The sequence below is a fragment of the Urocitellus parryii genome, chromosome 7 (genome assembly GCF_045843805.1).
Source record: "Urocitellus parryii isolate mUroPar1 chromosome 7, mUroPar1.hap1, whole genome shotgun sequence".
Classification (NCBI taxonomy): Eukaryota; Metazoa; Chordata; class Mammalia; order Rodentia; family Sciuridae; genus Urocitellus; species Urocitellus parryii.
The window spans coordinates 15,831,515-15,858,498 of record NC_135537.1 but is presented as its reverse complement, the minus strand read 5'-3'; the positions used below and the strand labels follow the sequence as shown (position 1 = coordinate 15,858,498).

The 26,984-nt window shown below is 50.4% G+C and overlaps 1 protein-coding gene across 7 annotated transcripts in view; it reads right to left on the bottom strand.

Annotated features, from left to right (window-relative positions):
* Mtss1 (MTSS I-BAR domain containing 1) overlaps nt 1-26,753 on the bottom strand; it is a 153,998-nt gene extending 127,245 nt beyond the window's left edge. For all 7 annotated transcript variants that reach the window (XM_077801457.1, XM_026406886.2, XM_077801456.1 and 4 more), the window contains exons 1-3: nt 26,172-26,753; nt 3,758-3,819; nt 125-198 (exon numbers count right to left, since the gene is read on the bottom strand). In XM_077801457.1, the coding sequence (XP_077657583.1) occupies nt 125-198; nt 3,758-3,819; nt 26,172-26,243 (208 nt within the window). In that variant the 5' untranslated portion in view covers nt 26,244-26,753. The remainder of the gene's footprint in view (nt 1-124; nt 199-3,757; nt 3,820-26,171) is intronic.
* Between the last annotated feature and the right edge of the window lie 231 nt (nt 26,754-26,984).

The window sequence follows — 26,984 nt, the reverse complement described above, 5'->3', positions numbered from 1 at the left end:
TTTTTAAGAAAACTATGAGTCAGCTAAGCTGTGAACACTTAAGCTGTGTCTTCTCGTGGAGCCACCAGGGAAGGGCCCACGTGCAGAATCCGGGGAGCTCAGCAGCAGCCTCCCATCTGCTTACCTCGTGTGCTGGTGGCCATGTCAGCCACTTTCTGAAAGGCGTCCAAGAAGGCAGCTGCTGCTACTACGGTTGTCCTGAAATGCAAACAGATAACAAAAGCATGAGCGAGGGCTCAGCATGGCTATTTCACTGCAGCTCAAAGGCTGCAATCGCTGCTACAGAGAGAATGGAACCTCCCAGGAGAACAAGTCCCTGGGCATGGATGCCCGTGGCCACTCAGCCTGACCGTTCCCTACACACTACAGTGTCCAGCTCCTTCATCGCTCATCAATCAATCCAAGTGGTTCTTCTCGTTCCATTTTCCCTATGAATTACTACCAGGCAAAGTTGTACAAAGGAGGAAAAGATAGGTGTTTCTACCTGAAATAAAAAAAAAATCATCAGAAATATAACTGATGCAGGGGAAATCAACTTTAGGAAAATGATCCACACACGCGTGATTTGGGCAAAGGACTCAATCTCGGAAAGAAACCATGGAGTTCAACAATTCATCATAGAGAAAGGAAATCGAGGCCACAGATCTAAAGGGGATTTGAAGATCACTAGTTTATACCGGAGCTGGGACTCATGTTCCAGCATCATGACTCACGGGCCAGGCTCCAACCCCTATGAGCCAAGATCCTGGCAGTGCGACTTTCCTCCCTGCATTCCAATTAAAATGAAACCAAGGTCTTGCTTCCTCGACCTTAGGATGCAATTTCAACTGTACCTTCCGAATTCCTAAAAGCTGAGAATGAGGAGAATTTACTGTTCTCATTTTTTTGTCCTAGAAACTTTTTTGGATTCTGAACATCCTCTTGGGTACTGTGTGGTCTACCGGATCCCAGCGCTGTGGCCTAAGATGTCACATGAGGAAGAGTAGTGAGCAGGCCGGGCCAGTACCACAGGCTCCAAGTAAGCCCAGAGCTCACAAGAGAGGACCTCACAACTGAACCTAGAGATCAGTATTAACCTTCAAGAATTTCTTGCATGAATCTAATCTCTACTGAGCATTCCTAAGGAAGCAAAGTTGCTAAAGTAAGACTAGAAAGTAAGGAAGATAAAGGAGAGAAATGGCCTTAAAACATAGCAACCGTGGCTATGAAACAGAAGATTTGTGGAAGGTGCTGGGAGTTGTCCCTCAGAGCCAAACTTCAAAATGAGGCCTGATAATTTCTAGTAGAGCAAGAAAACTCTCCACTTTAATTCTCAATAATAATTACATGCACATGCACACACAAAACCAAAACAACAATAACAACAACAACAAAAACACCTACTCTGAAACATTCACCTAAACAGAACTAGACACTGCGTGGGCAAAGGCCATAAGAGGGGTGTGAACTTGGACTCAGCCTGACCGCCCAAGCTCAGATCTCTGCTCTGTCATTTCTAGTGGCATGACATGACTAGCAGCATGTCTGCGTCTCCATCTCCTCATCAGTAAAATGCGACCCATGATGGTGCTTACCTTGTGGGGCTGTGATACTTCGACAGGTTGACATGGGCCTGGCATACAGTGAGCACTACATAATGTTGATATCAAATGATATCAAACGCAAACTCTCCAAAAGTTAGCTTTATCAAGCCTCCTAGAATTTATAAATACCTCATTCTGTTTTGCAACTAATACTTGACACACGGTTTGCTTTATTCTCATTCAACTCATTGCCAATCATACAAATCTCAAGAGTCAGCTGTGGGGGAGACCTGTATATTATAGTCACCGGGGCTCCCAGAAAAGTTAGGATGATGGCCAATTTTGAGGAATTCAGAGCTTTTAAATGGCAGTCATATTGTACTTTCTGACACTGTCATACAACTTCTTGGTCCTCTCTAAGGGCACAGAGTAAATAGGGAATCACCAAGGGCAAGGAGTGATCCAGCTTGAACACGTCAAGGCCTCTAGGCTGCTTCTGCAGTCTTTCTCCTCTAACACAGAAAGTTAAACTCAGCCATAGACTAGCAGCTTGACACAATAACAAAGAGGCTTGCATGTCATTAAACATTATAAGATATACCTTGTATCCATGGGGTAAGATTAAGTTTTGCTTGCCATATTCAAGATGGCTAACGAGTTCCAGGCTTTAAGCCCTAGCATCCTCCTTGACAAAAGAGAACCAGAACCATCTTCCTGGTCAACTCTAAAAGCCTGACAGAGAATTAAAGGAGGCCAGACAGGAAAAAGTTGGGGGAAAATGTATTTCAATGTTGTATGCAGGAGGAGAGCTCCCACAGGGTGGAATAAACGGTGGCCTTGGTGGAGATGGGTGGGAGAGTAGACAGAGCTCAGTGAGGTGAGGCTGAAGACCTTGAATTCGGAGCCGAGGAGGTTGCATCTGCAGAATGTAATTACAAGTTCTTAAGCAGAGAAATCGGAAAGGACTGGACAACTGGAGGAGGTGCCATATTCTGGAGGCCAGCGAGGACCTGGAGGCCCACTTGAGTCACTGCAAATCCCAGCCACGGGCCCTGACTCAAAGCTGAAGGGATGGAGGGGAAAACATGCACCCCTCCCCAGTTCTCCCTACAGGGGAGCCAGGGAACCTCCAGTCTTAGTGCTAAAGCTCAGAACAATAATCTCTGCTCAGACAGAGGCCCAGGAATGTTACACCATTCCTCCCTTATCTGTCTGTCACCCAGGTGGCTCTTTCCTCTAGAAAACACCTCCTGACCTGCTCTGTTCTCAAACTATCCTTGTCCACCCCAAACTTTTATGAATGGGGGTCATCAAGTAACTCCTTTTTTAAATGTTCCCTGCTTCATGGAGTACCCGCCAGGCACAGAGTCCTGTCTGCACTGAACTAACAGTGGAGTTTCAACAAGATGCTATTTTCTATCGTATCACATGCTATGGGAACCAGCACACCAGGCAATAAGAATAGCTTCCCAGAGCAGATCAGCAGATCTTGTTTGCTTTTCCAGGCAGCTTTACTAAGGCATAATTTGCATACTATGAAATTCTCCCTTTTTAAGTGTACGATTCAATGACTTTCAGTAAATTTAGAGTTGCTCGACTATCACCACAACCCAATTTTAGAACATCTGCACCCACAAAAGACACCTCTTAATACGTTATTTGTAGTCAGTTTCCTTTTCCACCCCTCACCCCAGGCAATCACTAGTCCACATCTGTCTCTGTAGATACGCTATGTCCAGACATTCACCTAAACAGAACTAGACACTGCGTGGGCAAAGGCCATAAGAGGGGTGAGAACTTGGACTCAGCCTGACCGCCCAAGCTCAGATCTCTGCTCTGTCATTACTAGTGGCATGACATGACTAGCAGCATGTCTGCGTCTCCATCTCCTCATCAGTAAAATGCGACCCATGATGGTGCTTACCGCGTGGGGCTGTGATACTTCGACAGGTTGACATGTGCCTGGCATACAGTGAGCACTACATAAATGTTGCCCATTGCTGCCTTACCCGCCGGACCCTCAACTTCCTGAGGCAGGGCAGGTGAGTCCAATTCTACACGTGGGAAGCCGGGGCCAGTCACATGGCTAATGGATGGCACTGCTCCAGTCAGAGCCCACCAGGCTTCTCTAGATGTCATGCTTCCAAAATTAACCCCAGTCTGCCTGTTGGTCCCCGACTCCAGCCTCCTCTAAGCACAGTGTTCTCTTCCACGGAGCCCTGGCTCCTACTTACCGCAGCTGGGACTGCAGCTTTCCTGCCTTGTTTATGAAGTCTTCCCAAACTGGATAGCTCCCCTGCAACGAAAGAAAGCCATCAGTAAGTGACACTGTGACAGACACCCATTCCCACAGGCACAGAACACCCAATTCCAAGTATGCAGGGCAGGGTCTAGGGACGTGATCTTCCTTTGCAGGATCTAGGACATGCTGCCCAGCTGTCTATACATGCCTTGCCCCAGGAGGGGGTTAAAATGTACTCCGTCCCTGTCATCTTGCAAATGCTACAGACACTGACCAGAACTAGCTAGCAGAAGCTAACACGTACGCACGGGAGCCAGGAGATGGTGCGTGCAGTTTAAGATGCACAGAACACTTAAGGCACTATCCTGAGCTACCTGTTCACGCAACATGGGCCTGGCTGCTCTCACCTCTGTCCCAAAACAGCAAGGAGGAGGGAACCAGCGCGACTGGGACTCACCCCAGGGACAGGTGGCCATCAGGAAGCATTATTAGACTATCAGAATCTTAAGGTTGGAAAGTCACTGAAACATAGCCACTCGGCTGGCACCCAAATGGCAACAGGTGGTTCCCCAGCGCCCCTCAGCCGACAAGGAACCCATCATCCTCCCTGGAAAGCCTGTTAGACACCCTGCGCTGATGCTCATGCAGCCCTAGTTTTAACCCTCTGGGAGTCCTTGGAGTGAAGATCGATCATCCTGCTTCCACACTGACATCTTTTCAAAGTCAAAACACAAATCCAATCCCACTGCACAAGGGACCCTGCCTAACACCCTGCCCCCACTACCCCACAGACAATCCAACGGGTCTCCCTTGGTCTTCTGAGTACAGTACACAGACACAAACTCCAATCTGCAGGTGTAGCTCTGACCAGGGCAAACCACAGCCCAGTCCGACACCTCCTGCCCATACACATTAAATGTCTATTGAGATAAGAGCAATTCCCCAAGAGGCGACTCAAAAAACAACCAGAAAAGGGGAAACTGTGGTTCAAGGTGTGGTGTGTGGTACCAAGTCATTTAAGAACTAAGACCAAATGCTCAGGGGGTTATGGTGGCAAAATAGAAGATCCATTTTAAGAAGCTCAATAAGGTTCAAATAACATGCCGCCCCTTGGTTTGGGTTTTAAGGGAGAAGGAAGAAGCTACGATGAAGCTCCTCACCACCTCTCCCAGCACAGAAGCCCGATCAAAGCTGTCTACAACTGCGACCAACCAAAGTCACCACCATCAAGAACGACTGTCTCACAGGGACATCAGAAAACCTGATTCCCTGTGGTGAAAGAAGTCATCAGGAGTTCCGACTTTTTAATAAAATTTGTCTTTCTTTTTCTTTTTTAGTACTTCTTCTGTGATGATTAATCTTGACTGTCCACTTGATGGGATTGAGAGACACCTAAGAAATTAGTAAAGAACACCCTGAGTGTGTCTACAAGTGAGTTTCCAGAGAAGACTGGCAGGAGGTCAGCAAACTGAGGGTGGAGACCTGTCCTAAATGTGGACCACACCATCCAACAGCCTGGAGACCGGACTGAACATGGAGCCGAAGAGGCCAGAAGCCCACCAGGATGTGCAAGGTCAATTACTCTTGTGCAGGTGCGGTTTTTTGCTGGTGCCATGGCTCGTGGACATCAGACTCTAGCTGCTTCAGCTTTGGAACCTGGACTCTCACCAGTGACTCTCCAGGGGGCTTCTAAGGCCTTCAGCCTCGGGCTGGTCCTTCTTATTCTGAGGCTCCAGCTTCTTAGATGAGCAACTACTGCTTCCTCCAGCTCCCCAGCCCTAGATGGACATTGTGGGACTATCCAGCTTCTGATCCTGTGCATCAATCTAATAATGCCCCTCGTATAATTATACTCCCATCCTATTGGCTCTGTTCCTCCAGAGAACACCGACTAGTACAAACTTAGCTTCATTTTCTTCTGTCAAATGAAAATAGAATTAGATATGATTTTATTTGGAAATTAATATGCACTGAAGTAACACCTTATTGTAAAATGACTTATCTATTTATGTATTTCTCTAGCTATCAATTCTGTCTGAAATGGTCACAGAGATATCTAATAAACTGTCTCATCAAACATTAAAATGGGTCATTTCCAGGAGCTAAAATCTGGACCACTGTATGGCTTTCTTCTTGTACTTTCTTCTATGTTCAGGTCATCTGTTTTCTTTTTGTTTTTATTTTAATGAAAACAATAAAGTTGTTCTAAAAAAATGTAACATCAAGTTAAAGGTGCTGCCAGCTGGAGCAGTGAACCTGGGTGAATCCACAATGCACCCAAACCCTGAAGCTGCTTCATACACGGGGCTGGGCTGCATCCACCGGGTCTGCATTTGTGCACCTGAGACCTGCCTGGCCCAAGCGCAGGTCTCAGGTTATTCCCACGAGACACCGAGCGAGGGTGTGCACGTTGGGGCTGAATCCTGTCCGACCGGCTCCTGGAGGAGGCCCTCTGGCAGCTGCACCTGAGCGACTGTCAACCAGCACCTGCCACAGGTCACCTGCCACAGGTGCTGTTACCATATGGCCTCCGTACCGTCTGTGCCCTGCAGGTTTCTGCAACCTGAGAGCGGCACTGTGCATAAACTTATGCTCAATAAAACCTTGAGAGCGCTCAGGCCACCGTCCCAGGCCCACCAAGAGGCAGGAGGGTCCCGATCCTGGTGCTAATGCACTGATCATCTTCTTATCAAGCCCACAGATGAACGCGCCTTCCTCATCGACATCCAAGTAACTGAAGAGTTAAGCTGAGATCGGAGTCCTTGAGAGCTCTAGCTGGAGGGTCAGAGGCGACATCCCCAAGAGCATCAAGGTCCCGCACGGCCTCAGCTAGCCGTTCCCTGTTTCTGATCCACAGACCTGTCAGGAAGCTCTTTGAAAAGCCTGAACATGTTCAGAAACCCCACCCGGCTTCCAGCCAAAGGCACCGTCATCTTTACAAGGCAGAAGGACATGAGGAACCGGCCCTCCTGGCCCAACCACCCCTCCAGGGACCCCCAGAGGAGGCTGCTGAGATGGCCAGTACTGATTAAGGGCACACTCACCGAGAACACGCCAGGCTGGCCCAAGGCCTGGACAGGGAGCACCGCATCCAGATTTCTACCCACTGCCCTGACTATAATTGACTGGGGAAATCATCTGGCATCTCAGAGCCCCTTTCCTTGTAATGATAATAATTAGGACAATTCCATCCCCTCACCAACAGTGACAATTAGTAAGCACTGAAAACATGGGAAAGGAACAAGGAAGAGAAATGTGGGAGTCCGATCTCCCGCACCGAATCCCGGGGGGCATGGCTGGGCAGGCCTTTCAGTCTGCGTGTGGGAATATCATCCCTTCACGGGGCTGGCGTGAGGAACAGACGAAGCCACACAGGTGTCAAAGAGACGTCCACACTCCCACGTTTCCTGCAGCACCATTCACAATAGCTGGGACATGGGATCAACTGTGTCCCTGAGTAGATGAACAGATACAGAAAATGGGGTGCGTCGACACAGAGCACTACTGCTCGGCTACAGCAGTTCAACATGGTGAACCCGGAGAACGTTGTGTTAAAAAAAAATAATCCAGGCACAGGAAGACCAGCATCTCATGATCTCAGTCACATGTGGAGCCTCAAAAGCTGACCTCGAAAAAAGAGGTTTTCAGAGGTGCAGGTGGTTAGGGGGGACAGGGATGGGGAGACGGTGACCAATTGATATATAATTAGGTGGGAGACAAAATGTCCAGAATAGGTAAATATAGAGACACAGTAGGTGAGTGACCGCCGGGAGCCAGGGGCCGGGACGTGCTGGAGTGGTGGGGGCAGGAATTGGGGACCATGGCCATGGCCACAGGGTTTCCATCCTGCCCTAGAGTGGACTGTGGGGATGGTTGTATGACTTTGTGAACGTACTAAGAACCAGTGGATTGTACACTTTCAATGGGTAGCTTGTGTGACATGTGAATTTTATACAACAAAGCTGAATCAATAAATAAACAAATGAGGTCACACATATAAAGGGCTCCACAGAAAGGCACCCGGGGGTGCAGGCATGGGGACGGTGCCTGAGGGGAGACAGCCCTGCAAGTCAGGCCCTCACTCCAGGCTGGGGTCCCCGTTCAGAGTCCTGGGTGCAGATCCTGCCCAGGTAGATGCCATCTGCATCTCACCATGAACCACAGTGAAGGCAGGAACCGACCGAGGCAGCCGGGAGCACAGTGTCAGACGATCCGTCTGCCACTCGTAAGCAAATGGCACGGTGGCGTACTCAACCCCGCCACGAACGTGCCTGGGATTCACAACAGCTCGAACCACTTAAATCTCTACTTATCTACCCTCACTTGGAGCCTCACTTCAGTCTTTACCAAATTAGCAACAAAAGGAGGGTCCCCTTTCTCCTCCAGGGGTACGGTACACGGCTCCCCACCCACGAACACCCACTCAACCCCCAGAAGGCTGCCAAGGCAGCTCTCTGACTTGCGATGCTTGACAATCGATCAGAGTGTCAGGCCCACCTGTTTTAGGCACTATATAATTTAATGGATTCTTAAAAAAAAAAAAAAATCAACTTCTAAGAACAGAAGACAAAAACCTCCTTGTTGAGAGACAAGAGAGGAAAAAAAGTGCATAAATGTTATTAAAACTTAAAAGGAAGGTGAGCTTGGGTTGTTCCAGATTTTTTTATAAGTTTCTTTCAAGGATATAAAAAAAGTTTCTACCCACCTGAAAGTAGTTTTACTATAAAAACTCAAAAGCTTACAGGATGTGGGAAAGGAGGAAAAGGGTAATTTTTGAAAGATAAAAGGCAACAGAGAGAAAACTCTAGGTCTTTTACTAGGAGACTGGTAAAGAAGGCCACACTCAAGTTTCAAAAGGAACTTGCAAACCAGGACCCTGGATGCACCCAGAATCCTTTCAGAAAATGACTCCAATACAGTCCATAATTTTCCAATCTGCACCTGCTGACCAAGAAGTCACCGGAAGCCATCGCAAGAGACCCCCACAGCATTTCTGGGGAGTGCTGTCCAGAGTGGAAGAAATCCCTAGGAACGCATCCCCAGAGTCGTGGAGACTACGTCTCAACACTGACCCACCCAGGGGTGCTCACCAAAGGGGACATAAAGGGTTCATTACTTTCCAGACACACCAAAATCAGAGACTTGAAAGGTCCAGCTGAGCTCCCAGGTTCTGCTTCTGCCCAAAGTCAGGGGCAAAGGGAGGAAGTCTCTCTTCCCAGGAGCCAGGCAAGGTCTGGGCGAGAGACCCGGGAGCCCTAGGTGGGTTTTAGACACAGAACTCACTGACCCCAGGTTCCCAGGGAAAGGAAAGGGGCCTTCTCAAAGGAACAGCAGGGACAGCAGGCTGCTCAGAGCACACCAACGGGCCTGTCTTGGTCAAGCCGCACAGTCCAGGTGAGAGGGGCTTCCCCGGCCACACGGCCTGATGCACACTGCTGCAGCCACCCAGCAGGTGCCCACCAGGCTCCCCCAACAGCACCCCGTGGCCCTCTTCTCTTCAAACCTCCAGGATATCCAAACAATCTTGAGAAGTCTCCTCAGCGGTCACTGCCTCATTCAAAGGTCACCTCTTCCAGAACATTCCCTGGCACACTTCCTTCCGCCCACTCTTCCTCCCTCCACTTATTACACCACTGATTCCCCTCCCCTGAGCCCAAGGTCTTCCCTTCCAAACCACAGAACAAGGTCAGAGAGGTGGAGGGAGGAGAAAGTGCTTCCAGGAAGAGGCTCGGCTGGCACCGTGACAGGTGAGCAGGAGACACGGCCGGCTCTCCCCGGGGACTGGGTGTGCATGTCCACTGGAGGGAAGGGGACAAGGCCACAAGGGCAGGCCTCAAGGGCAAGGTCCAAAGCTCAGCCACAAATGGGACAGCAGAGAAAAATCAGGGTGGCCTTCCTTCAGCTGGTGACATCAACTCCAAGCCTGTCAGGTGACAGGAGAAGCTAGCTTGTGATCACATACCTGGCAGCGGCCTCATCCCTTTGGGAACGAGGAACATAATGAATTCAGGTTTTACCCTTGAGGTCGAGGCTGCCTCATCTCGCTCCACTCCTCAAGGGCGGGGCTGCCACCTTCGCCCACCCGGGGGGGGGGGGGGGGGGGGCCCTTCCCTCCCCGCCCTCAAAGTGGACACTGGGAAATCCCAGGGCCCCCTCCTCCTATCCCTCCTCGTCCTCCAGGGGCCCCAGAGCCAGGAGGCCCAGGCGTGTGCCTGACGCAGGGCGCGGGAGCCAGCCAGCAGCCATTCTGGCTCGGGGTTCTGTTTGGCTTTGCTTTGTGTTAAACAGAGGCCCCGATGGCATCCCACACGCGTCGAGGGAGGAGGGACTGCGTGTAACTCATCAGCACGGCTGGTTAACGGGCTCCATCAATAATGCAGCAGCCGCCTGGCCCAGCCTGGCCCTGCTGCGACAGCAGAACCTCGAGGGACAGCTGAGGGAATTCAACACCACACGGTCACACAGGCAACCGGGCTGGGGACTGCGGTCTGGGCACCCAACAGGACTCCCACAAGGAGGGATTCGATTTAATGGAGAATAAAACAGGGGCTAGCAGGGCACAGGCTCCTGGGTTCCAGCTCAAAGGCCTTTGTCCTGGTCAGAAGATGCCAGACAGAGGCTGGATGGCCAACAGTCACAGCTGAGGACAATCCAAGGCACACAGGACCTGACGGCTCCCTGTTCACTTTGACAAGCATCACCATTAAGCAAGAGCGTTTTCTGAACAGTTGCTGGGCACCAAGGACATCCACCTGCACTTCTCCAACTTTAACTGACACGGCCACCGCTGGGGGTGTGGCAGGCATGTGACCTGAGCACCACTGCTGCTGGGCCCAGCCACACTCTGAGGGGCACAGCCTCAGTCCACGCTCACAACCCTGCGAGGAAGTTGCTATTATTTTACAGCTGAGGAGACTAAGACCCAGAGAGATGGCAGTGAAGGGATCCAGGCTGCCACGTGACGCCAGATCTGTCTGACTTTGCAAACCTCAGCGTTCCCTGATTCTGAGGAGTCTAAGCAACCACAAGACCCAGCCTGACTCAGGGCCCAGCCCAGCCCAGCCCAGCCCAGCCCTGGGGCTGCAGAAAGTGGCTCACACAGTCACTGGGCCCTGCTTTAGATCCCTGGGTCCTGCAGGAGCCCACAGTAGAACAGGCAGCAAGACTGCTGGATCATGCCACACCTGACTCTGACACAGAGGCCCAGGGAAAGCTGCTTGTCACCCCAGAAAGGCACAGGATCCTCAACCACAGAAAAAGAAAACACAGAACAAAGAAAATTTCCCTGTGTAGAAAAGGCTGATTGATAGAAACACACCAGGACACAGAGTTTCCATCGCTATGGTATAATTATGGACATTTTTTGTCTCTTCTTCAGGTTTTCTGTGGATACTGGAAATCAGCTTCTCCATAACCGCTCTGGACGGAGCACTGCCCCTGCCACCACGCCCCTCCCCAGGTCTGCAGGAACCTTAGAAGGGTGAGCATGAGGAGGGCAGCCGACCAAACCCTCCAAGAGTTCAGACTCCAGGGATATGGAAAGCAAAGACACCCCAGAGGAGCCAGGACCCTTCCTGCCCACGCCCAGCATCCGGGACACCTCCCTGCTTCACGCAGAAGGCAGGAGGCTGCTCAGCTTCCAGAAGTGGGTGTGCAGAATGAGGGGCAGGGTCTGGGAATGCCTGTCACAGCTCTGTCCCCAAAACCACACTTCCCCACCCCAGCCTGCAAAATGAAGGGCTCCTAAGATCCCCAGATGAAAGGCCCGGGTGAACCCAGCCACCATCAACACCAGCCCTGGGCTTTTATTCTCTGATTGGGGCTTGCCTAATCCACTAATTATCCCTGTCCATCTCGGCGATGACAGCCTGGGGGATAATCAATGGTTGCCTCCCTGCCCACCCGCCCTCACCCACTTACCCAAGCACACCAGCAATAAACACGCCAATGAAAAGGAAGACCTAACCACAAAGGTGCTCCGACCAGCCCTTGCAGAAGGCTCCATTTGTAACGACAAGGGCATCCAGTGCTTCCTCCACCCACCCACTAGGTCTGACGCCCAGGCTGTGTTCTGACATATGGGCGTGTCTCCCTTAACCACCCACCCACTAGGTCTGACGCCCAGGCTGTGTTCTGACATATGGGCGTGTCTCCCTTAAAATTTTAACAACTAAACAAATATGACAACCGATCTTCAAGTCTATTCATTTTTTTTTTTAAGTTCTCTACTTAAAAGTAAGCATTCTTCAGTCTATCCCGAACCATCCACTAGCCACACAGGGTTATTTAAATTTCAATTTTAAAAATGTGATATTCCCTGGAATGAAATAAAATGTAATATCCCCTATAATCCCAGTGGCTCAGGAGGCTGAGGCAGGAGGATCCCAAGTTCAAAGCCAGCCTCAGCAACTTAGCAAGACCTTAAGCAACTTAGTGAAACCTTGTCTCAAAATGAAAAATAAAAAATGGTCTGGGGAATATGGCTCAGTGGTTAAGCACTTCTAATTCAATCCCAGGCACACACACACACACACACACACAAAGTGATATTCAGTTTCTCAGTCCCAACAGTCATACTTCAAGGACTCAGAGCCATGTGCAGCTAGCATCCAGAGTACTGGGCAGGAGACCTAGAATGGCTTTCTGCACTGAAAGCTCTACTGGACACTGCTGGCCACACCAGGTCCAAGTACCCAGGCATCGGTGGGGTGTTCCATAACGGCACCCAGGTTTCTGGATCTACCTTCCAACTTTTGCAAAATGTGTATCTGCTTCATGCTCCACATTTTTTTTTTGAAAATGGACCCCTTACCTCTCCCTTCCATTCCCCAAATTCAAGGGTCCCTTCCCCCGCTGGATTTTCACAGCATGTGACCTCCCTTATCATTTGAGAGTCCTTCCCACCAGAAAAGAGAGGGGCAGAGGCAGTGAGACGCTGCTGCCTTACGTTTGCACAACCAAGTTTTCGAGAGGAAAACCTGGGAGCCATTTAGGGGTCCATGCCCTCATGAGCAGCCCCTCACTGTGGACAGACCTGGAGCATAAAGGATTTTCACGGCAACCCTGAGAGGGCAGCTACAGGTGACCACGTGTCACACTGTCCTTCTTGCCACCGAGAAACAGGCACAGAAAGGGTAAGTCATTGGCCCAAAGCCAGAGGAGGGTCTGCCCTCGCCCCCATCCACAGCCTCATCTGCTGCTAAATTTGCCCGGCTATTTTTAAAATGAAATTGTTCCACAGGTTCACCCGAGACTGGCTGATTCTCCACATCTGGAAATCTAGAACTCGCTGTGTGACCCTCTAGTGTAGGGCTGCTGCTTTACCCGAGGGCTCATGATGAGCGCCTGTGTGCCCTGAAGCCTCCCCAGAATAACAAAGATCTACCCCTCTCCCCTTTGCCCCACTCCAAGGCCCAAAGCCCTTGCTCTGCTTGTTTGTTCCTGTCTGCCAACGTCCACGTGAGATAAGGAACCTGAGCAGAAGACACGGGGACCTGCCCCCTAGAAGTGCCGTCTTGCCACCCTTACTCCAAGCGGTCACCCGTCTCTGAGACATGACCTCTCAGGGAGGATCCGCCTCCACTAACCCCCAAACTGCTTCTGCCTTTAGGGATGCGTTCCTCTTGGGGCCAATCTCTCCTGCACCCTGGACAGTCGGGCCAAGACACTTGCCCTGGAGAGAATCAGGCCTGGGCTTCGGCTTGCTCCCCTAACTGAGCAGCTCACCCTGACCCCCCTTCTAAACTGGAGACTCTCCCAGGCAGGCACAGCCTCACCAGGCCTCGGCCTTGGCACAACACATACTCTGTGCTCCGCCATCTTCCACGAAACCAACTTCCCCTTTGGAGTAGAAATGGCGTCTCCTCCAGGACCCAACTCTCACCCTGGGCTGCCAGGAGTGATTCCTTGGTGGCCAGTGAAGAGTCACAGGCCACGAATGTCACCAAAAGAGGTGTCTCTCCACTGGCTGTCGTTCTCCTCGCCTGGATAAAAGGGCCCAGACGAGCACCTTTGAGAATCTGGAAGGGTCAGTGCGGTCCGATGGTTAAAAGCACAACTCTAGGGTCAGTCCACCCAACTTCAGATCCCCACTGGGTGACCTTGGGCAAGTTGCTTAATCGCCTGCCACCGCCCTGTCTTCATCTGTAAAGGAGGCCGATGGTCAGTTCTCCCCTCCAAGGGTAGCTGTGAGACTACTAGAAATACCAGCAGTGACGAACACAGGAACTCGACACTGTATGTCGGCACACAAGGCCAGTCTTCCTGACGGGGACGGTTCATGAGCACCTTCTATGCACAGACCACGCACAGACAGGGGAGGCCGTGCAGAGAGAGAACAGCAGATGGGCTGAGAAACTCCGTCTGGTAGAAAAGCCATGGACGCCATCTATCCCAAGGCCCTGGAGGGCAGCATCCTCTAGTAGCAAGTACTAGAAGTGGTGTTGGTACAAGCTCCCCAGAGTGGGGTGACACCTCACTGGATCTCAAAGGATAGTGGGAATGTTCCTGGCAAAGAAAGAACAGAAAGGAGGGAGAAAGGAAGCAGTTCCCTCAAAAGATGGAATTAGCACAGGAAGGAAGCAGAGAGGATCGGCTATGTCTGAGCACAGGATTCACTGTGTCCACCTGAAACTCATTCTAGGTATATCAGGTGGGGGTCCAAAGAGGAGGGGGTCCTTCTGCAAAGGAAGTGCTCAGCGGCTCTGGGTGGCCTGAATCACCTACTGACGGTGCAATCCCAGGAAGACCTAAAGAGAATCAGCCGGTGTTTGTGAAAGCTGCAGATTCCTGAGCCCCACCCCAGATCTGCACCATCTCTGGGAATGGGACCCCGGGGATCTGCATTTTTAGCACAGTTGCCAGAGGTTCTCTGCTCACCAAAAACTACACGAACGGGAAGATTTGAGAATCTCTGCAAGACATAAAATGTCACTTGATCCTCTGGGCCTTTAGGAGCTGGGGCCTCAGCAATTTCTCACCCCAATGTCCACTTCTAGCTCCTTCCAAAGTAATGCTGGGCTGAGCACTCATACACAGCAATGGGAACTGAGACAGGCTCTTTGAAAGACATTCAGGAATGGGCTTCAAAAGCCTTGAAAAGGGCACAACTTTGGACCCAGGATAACTCCTCCAGCATCTAGCTACAAGGATAGACTCACAGCAGTGTTGCTTATAATCTGCAAAAAACTAAACACAATCAAAATAAAAACAAGTAAGGAATAGGCTCCCCACCTCAGGGTTTTTGCACATGCTCATTTCTTGCTTGGAACATTCTTCCCCAATATCCACAGTACTTAAGTTGTCCCTCAAATGTCACCTTCTGTGAAGCCTCCCTTGACACTCTACTGGAAAGCAGCCACACTGCCCTGCTTCTCCCCATTATACAGAATCCTCTCAGTGCACAAGAGAACTGATTTATTTCATCACCCCTACTCACTAGAACACGCATTTTGTTCACATCCGCAGCACTTTAAAAAGAGGCCAACACACAGTAAGTCCTCAAATATGTGTCAAACGAGTTAATTACAGACACAGAAATGCAACTTGGAACAGCCATTGGAAGGAGCATGGCTTATACCTCCACGCGTGGAATCCCAAGGTCACTGGGTTGCTAGGCAGAAAGGACACTTCAGCCGGCCTCATGGACCCTTTGTTTAAAATGCGAGCCTCCTGTGAGCATGTGGAAGAGCCCACTTCGTGATGGAGTGCTTCTGGGTGACTGGTTTTTGACTTAATTGAAGGCTCTAGTTTTCTTCCATTAACTTTGTATTACTTACATAATCTTTGAGAAGTAATCCCTCATGAAATGTTCTCAAAACATTTTGCTAATTTTTTTTTTCAAGAAAAGGCTGCCTCCTCAGTGACTTAATTAGGGTGTCCCTAATTAAGGCCAGCACAACATCAAAGGGGCCAGGTTCCCAGGGACCCAGGTTCCAGGAGCCTCCAGGGGCCTGGCTGCAAGACGCCCTCCATCCTGCCAGCAGCCGCTCCGACCCCGGGCTTGGCCCTGGGCTAACTCCTGGCTCGGCTCCCCACTACCTGCTTCCTATTGGGGTGTCTGATGCAATTATTCAGGCCCCAGATCACATCCTGCTGTGGAGCTGGCTTTGAAGATTGGTAAACACTCACTTCAAAAACAAAGAGCAACCATTAAACCCAACTCTAAGACTTCCTTAATGGCCACATGCGCGGCTGTGGCGAGGGCCTCAGAAGTGACTTGAAGGCCTCCCTGGGAACTCATTCCTTGGGATTTCCAGCCTCCTCCTGCAATGCCCCCCTCCTGTTTCTCACTCCGTCAGGGGGTGCAGAGGGGCTGCCAGGGTGACCCGATGAAGGGGTTTCCTCCAGCAAGACAATGGTGTCTGTGTGGCCACGTGCACCCAGCGCCCCTGCGTACTTCTCTCTGCTGGTGAGTTGGTGGCACCACGGGTGGGTCCACTGCCCAGCCATTCCAGGTCAACAGCTGGGTCAGATTCTATTTAAAGAGGGACACCCCTTGAAGATTCGAGGAGCAGCTCAGAGGGGAGCCTAGATTTTGCCATGTCGTGTCCGGCTCATCCCGATTCCTGAAGGGAGAGGGACAGCAAAATCATCAAAGAAATCGGAATCTGAGAAGGAACTCCAGTGGCAGCCCAGCACAGACCCTGCGATGTCACCCCACCTGTCCACTCCCAGCTCTACCCCAGCTGGCAAATGACAGAGGCGACAGAGTCATGAGCTGCGCCTCAGTTTCCCCACCCGCCAAGTGGGGACTATCACAGCTACAATAAAATGGGAATAACAACCGTAACCACCTCCTGGGTGGCTGGGAGATTAAATGAGTCTGTCTTTGTCCGGCATTTAGAACAGTGGCTGGTAGTGCCAGGCGCAGAAATGCTGAGTAAGAAAAATAAAACTCAGTTCTCAGCTTGGGTGTCACCTAGACCAAAAGGCTTCTGTAGCTCTGTCCTCTCACCCCAAATAGGAATCAGAAGCTGTCCCCAGAGCCCCATAAAAGCTGGTGCTGACTTCTGCAGTGATGCAGATCACACTGAATCCCCTTTCCTTGCCTGCATCTCTTCTAGAATGAACAACTTCAGGGCGAGAACTGTGACTGTCCTGGTCACAGGTGTGCCTCCGCCGCCCTGCAGCCCCAGCCCACAGCAGCTGGGCCATGCTATTTGTTGAATACAGACACTGGATTCTGTCAGATTATTTCCAGGTTGGCAACCAGAAAGCTCTGCCTTCTGGCCTCTATGGCATTTCCAAACTGAAGACTGTTTTTTGAATTTTCTGAAACATTGGATTGCTGCTCATCAGCCGGCCACTCTCTGCGGATTCACAGATTATGTATCCTTTATCCAAAATGCTTGGAACCAAAAGTGTTTCAGATTTCAGAGACTTGGGGATTGGGAGGGGGGTATTTGCATTGACTGCACATCCTTAATCCCATCTTAAAATCCAAAATGCTCCCAAATCTAGAACTTTATGACCGTCCTACTGGGGCTCAAAGGGTTTTGGATTTCAGATTTTGGATCTTCGGACTAGAGATACTCAATCCACAGTGGGGTGCCTTGGGAAGGCACAGGAGAGCTTTTAATCAGCACTTGTTTAGCCCCAGGCCCAACCTGAGCACTAATTTAACCTGAGGGACTTTAAGAGGGAAGTATCATTCTCTGGCCCGTCTACAGAAAATCAAGACTTAGGAAGGTGGGGTCACTTGCCCAGAGTAACAGAGCTAAAAGTGGCAGGGCCAGATTTCAAAGCCACTTTTCAAAGTAAAATGCAGTGAGCGCTAGGCAGAGTCCAGCTTGGAAGAGAAGGAGGGGACAGCAAATGAGGGGACTTTCTGATGGACCTGGAAGGATGAGCAGGGCCAGGGCAGGAGGGGGAGGAGCAAGGACATGTTTAAGGAAGCCAAGTCCAAGCTGGGGAGCACAGAGCGGCCCACATCACAGGGGCCCTGGCAGCCAGGTGAAGACAGAGGGCAGCAGGCAGGCAGGAAGACCCCACATGGCCAGGCCCTGAGCTCAGTACCAGCTGCTGCTACAGGGCAGGCTAGAGGCAAGTGAGGGCCACTTTGCCTGGACACCCCAGAAAAACAGCAGAAACACAAAACACAGCCCCCCTGCCCCCCATCGCCTTGGCCTCAACATCTCTAAGACTTTTCTTATCCCTCGAAGCTAAAATAAATGCCCTGAAGATCCTTGCCAGACCCTCCCCAGGTTCTCCCCTCCCCTTATAAACAGACAGTGAGGTATGCAAATAAAGAAATTGAAGGTAAACAGGCCCTGCTGGGCCGGAGGAGGGTTATAATGAACTCAGCGGTGATTTATTTAGCAAGAAAAAAAACAACTCAACTTCTACATTTCCAGAAGCCTCACTGCAGGCTCTAAATATAGCTCTGAATAGGGTGCGGCAGTCTTGCCCTAAGAAGGGGTATACATGATTACTACACTGATTTTTGAGACTTCAAAGTCCTCCATCCCCAAATCCGCAGTAAGAGCCGCTGGGGACATCTGAGTGTCTGGGCACCAGGACCAGGTGAACCTTCATGAGTCATCTCTCGTTTCAGAATCCTCAGGGCAATCCATGAGGCAGGTGCGTCTTCAGACCCACTTTACAGATGAGCAAAATGAGGCTGTTTGAGGGATGGCGTAACTTGTCACGGGACTCGAAATCAGATCCCTTTGATTCCAAGGTCAGCAGAAGCTCCAGAATGTGTCCAGGAGAGCTTTAGTGGCCAGCAGCAGGTGGAAAGTGAGCAGGGAGCTGCAGGGCCAAGCAGGCGGCCCTTCCCCTAGGCTGTTGCAGACCTCTGTTGTGCAGCCCAGAAGCCACTAGCCTCACATGGCTATTTAAATTTAAATAAATTAAAAGTAAATAAAATTAAAAATTCAGTTCCTGATCTCACTAACCACACTGCATGTACTCCATCGTCACATGTGGCTAGTGGTTAATAGATCTGACAATTTCCATATTACAGAAAAGCGGACCAGGCAGGACTATTATAGATCAATAAAAACACCGCAAAGTGTTCTAAAGATGTATTTTGTTGTTGTTGATGTTTAACACAATTTATTCACGCTCACGTTTCGCTATCATTTTTTATTTTCATTTTCAGTTGTGGTAAAACACACATAAGAAAATACATCATTTTGATCATCTTGAAGCTCAAGTGTGAAGTCTATTCATGTGGTTGTGCAAACATCTAAAGAAGCTTTTATTCAGACTTGGGTAAGATTTAAGAAAACACTTTGTGAGGGCTGAAATGGTCTAAGAGGGAGCCTGACAGCTCCTGGGTTCTCAGCCTGGCTACATGCAGGACTCCCCTGGGGTGCTTTCAAAATCCTAGTGCCCAGGACGCACCTCAGAGCCCAGAATCAGAGCCTCTGGGGACTGGGACCCCTGTCTTCAAGCTCCCAGGGAACTCAGTGGGGCTTTCCCTATACCACACGCCCTTATCCAAAGGGGGGCACCTGCCCAGAACCTCCCTTGGCCGGACCCACTCCTTGGGCCCAGGAGAGCCCTGTCTTGTGGCCAGGAAGAGGCCCAGACGATACCTGCCTGCCACCTCCAACTCTCCAGAGCTGCTGGCGCTAAGCAGGGCAATACTTTTACTGCTGTCCAATTCTAAGAGAAAGAAAGCAAATAAAAAAGACACACAATTCAAAAGGCACTCAATTGATTTTTTTTTTCACCCACTTAAACTAGACAGGAAAAGAAAAACCACTTAGAAACCGGGACCAAGGCCTCCCATGCCAAGAATCGGCACAGGAGGAGGACTTCTGGCCAAGCCCATCAACCTCTCCAAACAGACTCAGCCCAAACTGGAGGGCTACCGGGACGTAATTAAACACAGAAAGCTCTTTTACAAGAGAGTTCCGGGGCTGGACACGAAATGAGTTCAAGGTAAGCAGTTGCCTTTGAGGAGTCACGTGAACTTTGGGTGAACTTGGTGAATTCACATGATATGGCAGTGGTGGGGGTCGGATGCCAAACTTGCAAGGAAGCCTAGCCTCAGGACAGGTGGTCTCCTGGACCTAGGGACCTACAGCCAGTCACGGAGGAGTCCCCAAGGGCTCTGTGTGTGGACAAGGACAGGAGCCGAGGGTGACAGGCTGGAGCCTGGTCCCAAGGCTTCTCCACCCTCTGTACACCCAGGGAAACAGGAGGCAAGGGGTATGCCAAGTCATCTGTTGGACAAGACAGCTGAGTGGGAGGAGAAAGGAGGCCACAATGTGTGACAAATCATAAACCGGTCATTTTCCATAAAGGTGCTGGCCGGATGAGAGCTGCCCACCCCACAAGGGTCCTCAGAGCCTTGAGGTCAAGTCCATGTCTCCAGGCTGGCTCTGGCTAGAAGCAGAGAGAAGACCACGATGCCTTCGAGAGCCTCCTGCAGTTCTCAGGCAAGTGAAATGCCACGATCTAGAAATGAATCCACATCCTCACCCTCTAGAAATGAATCCCCCTCCCCACCTTCCACTAATGAGCTCCTGCTTTGGGGTCAAAGAGGCCAAGGTTTGAATACCAGCTGCACCTCACTGTGTCCTTAAACAGGTTACCAAATGGCTCCAGGCCTTGGTTTTCTCATCTGGAAAGTGGGTGGATGACAGAACACATGAAATTATGCACACCAAGCACTCAGCACAATGTAGGTCCTCAACAAATCACTTCTGGCCCAGTGTTCAATATTACAAAAAACAATGAGCACCTACTATGTGCCAGTGGCACACCAGAGCATCTTATATGATCATGACCCCCACATTGGCACAGTAGGTAAAAACACAGTCATCCAAACAGGGAAGCAGAGATGAATGGGAACCCCACCAAGGCCTCCCAGAGGGTTGGAGGTGGAGCACATGGGGAGTAAGAGCTGCTCTGGAAGGAATCTGCACTAAGAATGGCTCTTTGGTTATTTGGTTGTTTTTGTTGTTTTACTTTGTTGTGGTGGCACAAGCTCAGATGAAACATTCCGCAGGCTGCATCTCATTCAAGGGAGAAATTCTGCAATCAAATACAACAGGCTTCCTTGAGGCTCAGCCAATTAATTTACTCTGTTGGTCTCTCCTGTTTGCTACTTAATAAGGCCCTATCAGCAATGCAATCTGCAAATCTGAGTTCAAGTGCTTAAGCATCAGTCAGTTCCGCTTAAGGAGCCCCAAATACAGCTTGTCTGATGTCCTAAGAGGCTAAATCCGGCCTTTGGCTTCTGTTCTGTTTGGGGTAAGGTGTTTCTTTTGTTTTTGCAGCAGGGTGGGTTTGGGGTAGTGTCCCAAAGGCCCCTCTGAGAAGCAACAGGGAACTCAAAATGACCTCATTGTGCCATCCTCAATTCGGGAACATCAAATGATCTCACTATAGGAGGAACCTTGCCAGCTCTCACCTGTCTGCAAAGATGGAAACAGCCTCGGTACAAATGATAGATGAAGCCTAGATCTAAGGGATCAATAGTTTCAACCTTTTCACCCTCCACACATTTTAGCAACCTCAAATGAGCTCACCAAATTGAGAGATATCATTTTATCTTTTTCCTTTTTTCCCTACAGCCAAGACGCAAAAGAAGAGGTCAAAGGGCAGGCAGTCAACAGCCAGGAAGACGCGGGCATACTGTTCATGCTTTGGAAACACAAATTATGCTGTATTTTTCTTGCAAGAATCAGAGCACAGTTTGGTGCCTGCAACATAACTGATGTTCAAGAAATACCGCAGAATGGGTAGAAGCTGAACGATGGGGAGATGGGTAGATGGCTGAACCAGGCTGAAGCCAAGCTCAGCGGACCTTCCATGCAAGCAGTGACCTAGGAGCAACCTCCTCTCCATTTGGGGCAGTTATGAACTGCAGAATTTGAGAGCATAAAGGTTCATAGCATGAAGCCACAAGTTCTAAACAATTTGATTAAATAGGAAGGATAAGGGGTTTTCCCACAGAAACATTTAAAAAAAGACCCAAAAATGACAGTTTTCCAAACCAGGACAAGTTTCATACCTTAAAAAAAAAAAAAAAGGTTGATCTACATAGAAGAGGCCCTAAATCTCTGAATAAGCACCCAGTCGGGGTGGTTCCTGCTGCTGATTTGATGACATCTTTATTTTAGCTTTTTCTCCCATGGGCCCAAAATGAGGAAGCTGTAAAACCCTGGCCAAACACGACCATTTGCTAAGAGAAAAGCCAACACAGGGCCCATCTGTCCTTTACAATGGCTCTGCTTGTCCTGCCTTTGTGTGGCTGTCACCGTTCACACAGAGTGGCCCACCTCCCTCAGAGTACCTGGCCTTTCAGTGTCTTCCTAGAGAGAAGTTTTTTTCTGAAGCATCCAAGGAAAGTCCTTTCCCTCGGGCCACACTGCCATACTGTAATGACATTCTGGTCACAGCCCTCCGCACAAGGCTCTTGGAGGGCAGGGTAGCAAACAGATTCCACATAGTAGGTCCTCAATAAATATCAAGGAAGTGAACCCCTCTTCTGACAGGAACCTCAGATCAACTCAAGGGGGGGGGGAATACAGCCCTGGAATCATTTCCCAGCGCTGGACCCACTCACTACCCACATTCTTGATCTCATGATAAGGGAGGGAAAATATCATGACATGCCTTCGAACCACAGAAAGATTTCCATGGAATTCAAGAAGTCCTTTCGCAGTTCTAATTTTAGGCAGAACTCAGCACAGAAGATACTGGTAGCCAACAGAGGGAGGAACTGAACAAGGCCCCTATTCTGCTCAGCACAGGTGCTGGTAACAGGACACCCTGTCTAAAGAGGCACGCGGTGGGGAGCACTCAGGTGTGGCTGGGTGCCTCTCACCCCATCATATTATATAAGGCCCAAAACACACTCCCCAGCTAGGACAAAGTTCTGCCTGCAGCAGCCTACTCCTCTCCCAACAGGCTGACACTTGAGCAACCAGGGCAAGGACAATATTTGATTTGAGCATGCAGCGTTTTCTGTTTTTGACCCAGTTAATTATTAAAAGATAGACAAACATCCCCAGAAGGAGCTTCCCCCCAAGTTTGGACAGCCAAGTCTCCAGGTCTTGAAAATTCCCTAACCCACACCAGATTCTGGTTAGGTTACTTAAAAGCAACAGCACACATCTGTTAGCAGTATTTAGCCATCCTCCCCAGAACCTGGGCAGACACCCAGAAGATTCCAGGGAACTCCAGTCACTTCCAGACCACTGTTTCCCCAGACAAGCCAACCTTGGGCCTTGCCTCCAGCCACGTGAATACCCTGTCTCCCTTCTCCTCGGGACAAATCACGCTTGATGGCTGGAGGGGTGATTTATGTGATGAGAGGGACGCACACCACGGGTCATCAGCGACCATCACGGCAGCAGGGTGGGAGAAGGGGAAGGACCCAGGTCCCCTCCAGTCAAGGAATCAATAAGTTATTTAACAGCTGCAGCCTGTTTTCCATGGTTCTAGATCTCATCCCAAGAAAAGTAAGGATTCCTTTCACACCGAGCCCCAAAAAGGACAAAACACACACCCTGACAGCCAAGGACCCAGACTGATGAAGAACCTTTAGGAGAAAAGCACAAGAATCCTCTCTGGCTTTTCCTTGTCTTGAGGTTTTTTGGTTTTAGAAGACAAATGGTATCAGGCCTGGAAATTATTTCATTTTTCTGGTTTTTTTTTCCTCCAAAGAGGAAATTGACTCCCTTCCTGTGCTGCCATACATTTTGAAGAAACAAATGCTACTTATAAAACCATTTTCCTACCCTTTCCTCACCCCTGCACAACATCATTTCTAAGGAAAAACAAATCAAAACAAAACAAAACTGAACACTATCAAGATGGCAATCCAAATGGGTTCTCAACATTTATGATTCTTCCTCAAAACAAAAAGAAAGGAGACATGATAAACTCCTCATGGGAGTCTTAAGAAGAGAAAAAGAGGACACACAGGTCATTAGAAAGTCACCTGACTCCAGACATTAAAAACTGACTTTTACCACTGGCCACCCCATCCATCTGCACTTGACACTGCTTCTCCTAGGTGGCCACATTTTCATTTTTTTGAACTTCCCTTTTAAAATATCACTGCCTTGTAATCCATGAAGAAGTATTTTAGGAAGAAAAGTCTGTGAGAATATTCAGCAATTGTCTTATGTAGAAATAACCTTGCAAATCAGACACCTTGTCTCATTTTTTCCTTATCCCTCTTCTCCCTGCAAAGTCTAAAATTCTGCATGGTTGAGTATTCCATTCCACCTTGCTTTCAAAATCTTTTACTGCCAAGACAAAACAAGCAAACAAACAAAAACCTTTAAAATAAATGCCTTCCCACAGAATGTGGAACAAACCTACAAAAACTCAAAGGGAAAGACCCAGAAACTCCAGATTTGGCATTAAAGAAGCATTAAATAAGAGCTCTTTATTTCTGAAACCTTGAAAAATATATATATGTATATGGAGAGAGAGAGAGAGAGAGAGAGAGAGAGAGAGAGAGAGAGAGAAAACACCACAGTATCATCATGAATCTCTGCGCAGAGCACACTGCCAGGCAGCCAGAGGATAGCAGGTAGAAGGCAGGAGAACCCACCCTTAGGGCAGGATTACCTTCTGAAGGGCTTTGGATTCAAACCAGTGAATGGAAAGAACTGAGCCTAGATTCTGGATTAAAGAACAAAGAGGAAAACTCCAGGTGTGACCACTCTGGGACTGCAGTGAGCAGGTCATTTAGATCCCAGACTGGAAACCTCCATTTAGCTCCTCCAAAAAACACAAGCTGTTTTACCAACCCATCTCAAATTCATCCTCTGGAGATAAGAATATACCCTGTGTGCTTCCAACCAAATTTGTTTGACTACAGGGCCTGAGGAATTTAAGTTAACAATAAATACCAGAGTCCAAGGAAAGGGGACCAATCTTTGTTCAAAAGAGCATTTCAATGATTCAATGTGGATTGGGAGCAAAGGAATGAAAGGGGCTGTCTTTGAAGTGGGACTAATCCATCTAATTCCAAGTGACTGGATTAGAGGCATTCCTGGGCAAGCAGGGTCTGGCTGCAGATTAGGCTACACGAATGTCAATTTCTGACAAAAGGCACAAGATCTGTGGAAGGATTTCAAAATGGACAAGACCAGGAGGAGGCACCTTGGCAAAGTTCACCCTCTGCTAGGTGGCAGTTGGTTCTAGAAGGGGGAGGCAGGCTGTGACAGCTGAGCATTCCTTCCCAAAGTCCATCTCCGAGGCAGAAGCCTCTCCAAACCTTACACTTCATCAGACAAAAGCTCCTCCAGGCGCCAGGCAGTGGCTGAAGAGGGGCCGTCCACACCCACCCGCCAGCACGGCTTTCCAAACCTGCCCACTCTTTTGGAAGCCGAGCTTTTAATTAAACACCACCTCCCCGGATCTGTCGAGGCAAACTGGGGCTGGGCTGGAGCCAAAGAGAAGCTCCCTAAATACACATGAAAAATACATTCCCCCCACCGCCCCCAATTCCCACCTCCAGCCAGCTAGCACGCTTGGTTATATTTCCTCTGGATGAGTAACACAGGGAGGGCCCTGGTCTATCTCTATGCACCAGAAAATCCACATCCGAGGATCAGGTTATCTCCAGTCCCACCCTTTGCAGGAAAAAGCCAGGGTGTTGCTCCCCGCCCCCAACATACACGCGCGCGCACACGCACGCACACAATCTCCACAATCCTTCCAAAAGAAAACCAGGAGTGGGGTGTGGGGTTTTCTTTTTCTTTCTTTTATGTGTATTTTTTTTTTTTTTGGCTGGGGGAGAGAGACATAGTTGCTTAGGGGACCCCAATCTTGCCTTCAGGCTGGAAACCTCAGCTTAAGGGCTCCTGCCAGGCTTCCCTGGGAACTTCTGCCCCGCGTCCCAGGGGAGGGCTGAGAGAAGGCATGCACGCCCTCACCAGTTTGGAACAGCCTAATTAATTACTAATTTGCTCTGATCCCACCACAGCAGGTATACTTGAAAGCCAAGGAAGGAGGAGGCCTCCTTTTGGTCTCCCAGGCCGGGGAGACTCCTTCCTACGACCAGGCAGAGCCCCGAATCCCTCCCCACCACCGTGCCAGGAGCCTCCGCCCGAACCCGGGAATCTGGTGTCCGCGGGGTATCCAACCTCCACGGGTCTCAGACACTCAGTCCAGGAACAGACAATGGAAAACTTGGAGCCAGGGCCATGAACCCCCAGAGGAACCAGATGGTGCCGCCCCCTGGGACAATGAGCAGGGAGATGGCAGGGGGCATCAAACCTCCCCAGGGAAGTCGCCCGCCCAGTGACCCAGTAGAGCGGGGAACAGCGCCCCGAGTAAGCAGGTGACACCCCGGCCGGCGCTCCCGCAGGTGGCCGACTGCCACCGCGCAAGCAAGGGCCGGGCCGCTTGCGGGAGGTGGAGGCGAAGCCCCGCGGCGAGGTCAGTGCGCCGCGGCTGCAGCAGCCGCGCCCCCGGCGTCCTACCTTCATGTCGCTGATGATGGTCTGGAAGAGGCCTCCGAGCGCGCTGCATTCCTTCTCAATCACAGCCTCCATTTTCCCGGCGCCGGCAGGGAGGACACACTCGCGTGGCCGCTGGACTGCGCGCGGGGCCGGGGCTCGCTCACCCCGGGAGGAATTTCACGCTCTAAGCGACCCAACCAACGACTCTCCGCCTCTTCTGCAGAGCGGACGGAATGCACGAGATCGACTGTTCTCTGCCCAAAATAATAACAAAAATTTAAAAAGCCAAACCGTTCTGTAGGGTGATTCGCCTACATGCAGTGCTCGGCTTCTGGCCTCAAAAATGCCCACAGAAGACTGACAATCAGGCCATCACAAGTGCCCACGACGGAAACGGCAAAGCCCATCTTGATGCAGAGAAAACCTCCTGCTGACCCGGGGCCAGCGCCATTTAAAAAATGCAAGATTTTCAAATTTTACTTATTTATTTATTTTTTGAAATTAAAAAGAAATGGCCCAGCAGCAGAAAAGGTCTGCTCTAGGAGCCCGGATCTGTTGCTCGCAGCCGCGGCCGCCGCCTCCTTTTCACTCCTGCGCGCCTGGCTCCGGCGCTCGCTCTGGCTGGGCTCCCGGGGACGTTCGGAGGGGCGCACGCGCGCTCGCGGCCGTGCGTCCGACGCGGATGCGCGGGGAGGGCGCGCGCTCGGGGCCGTGCGTCCGCCGCACGCGGGCGGGGCTGGGAGCGCGCGCCTGGGAGGCGCGTGGAGCGCCCGCCGCAGGGAGGGCGGGCTGCAGGCGGCCCCCGGCGGGCCCTCCGCCTCCCCGACACAGGGA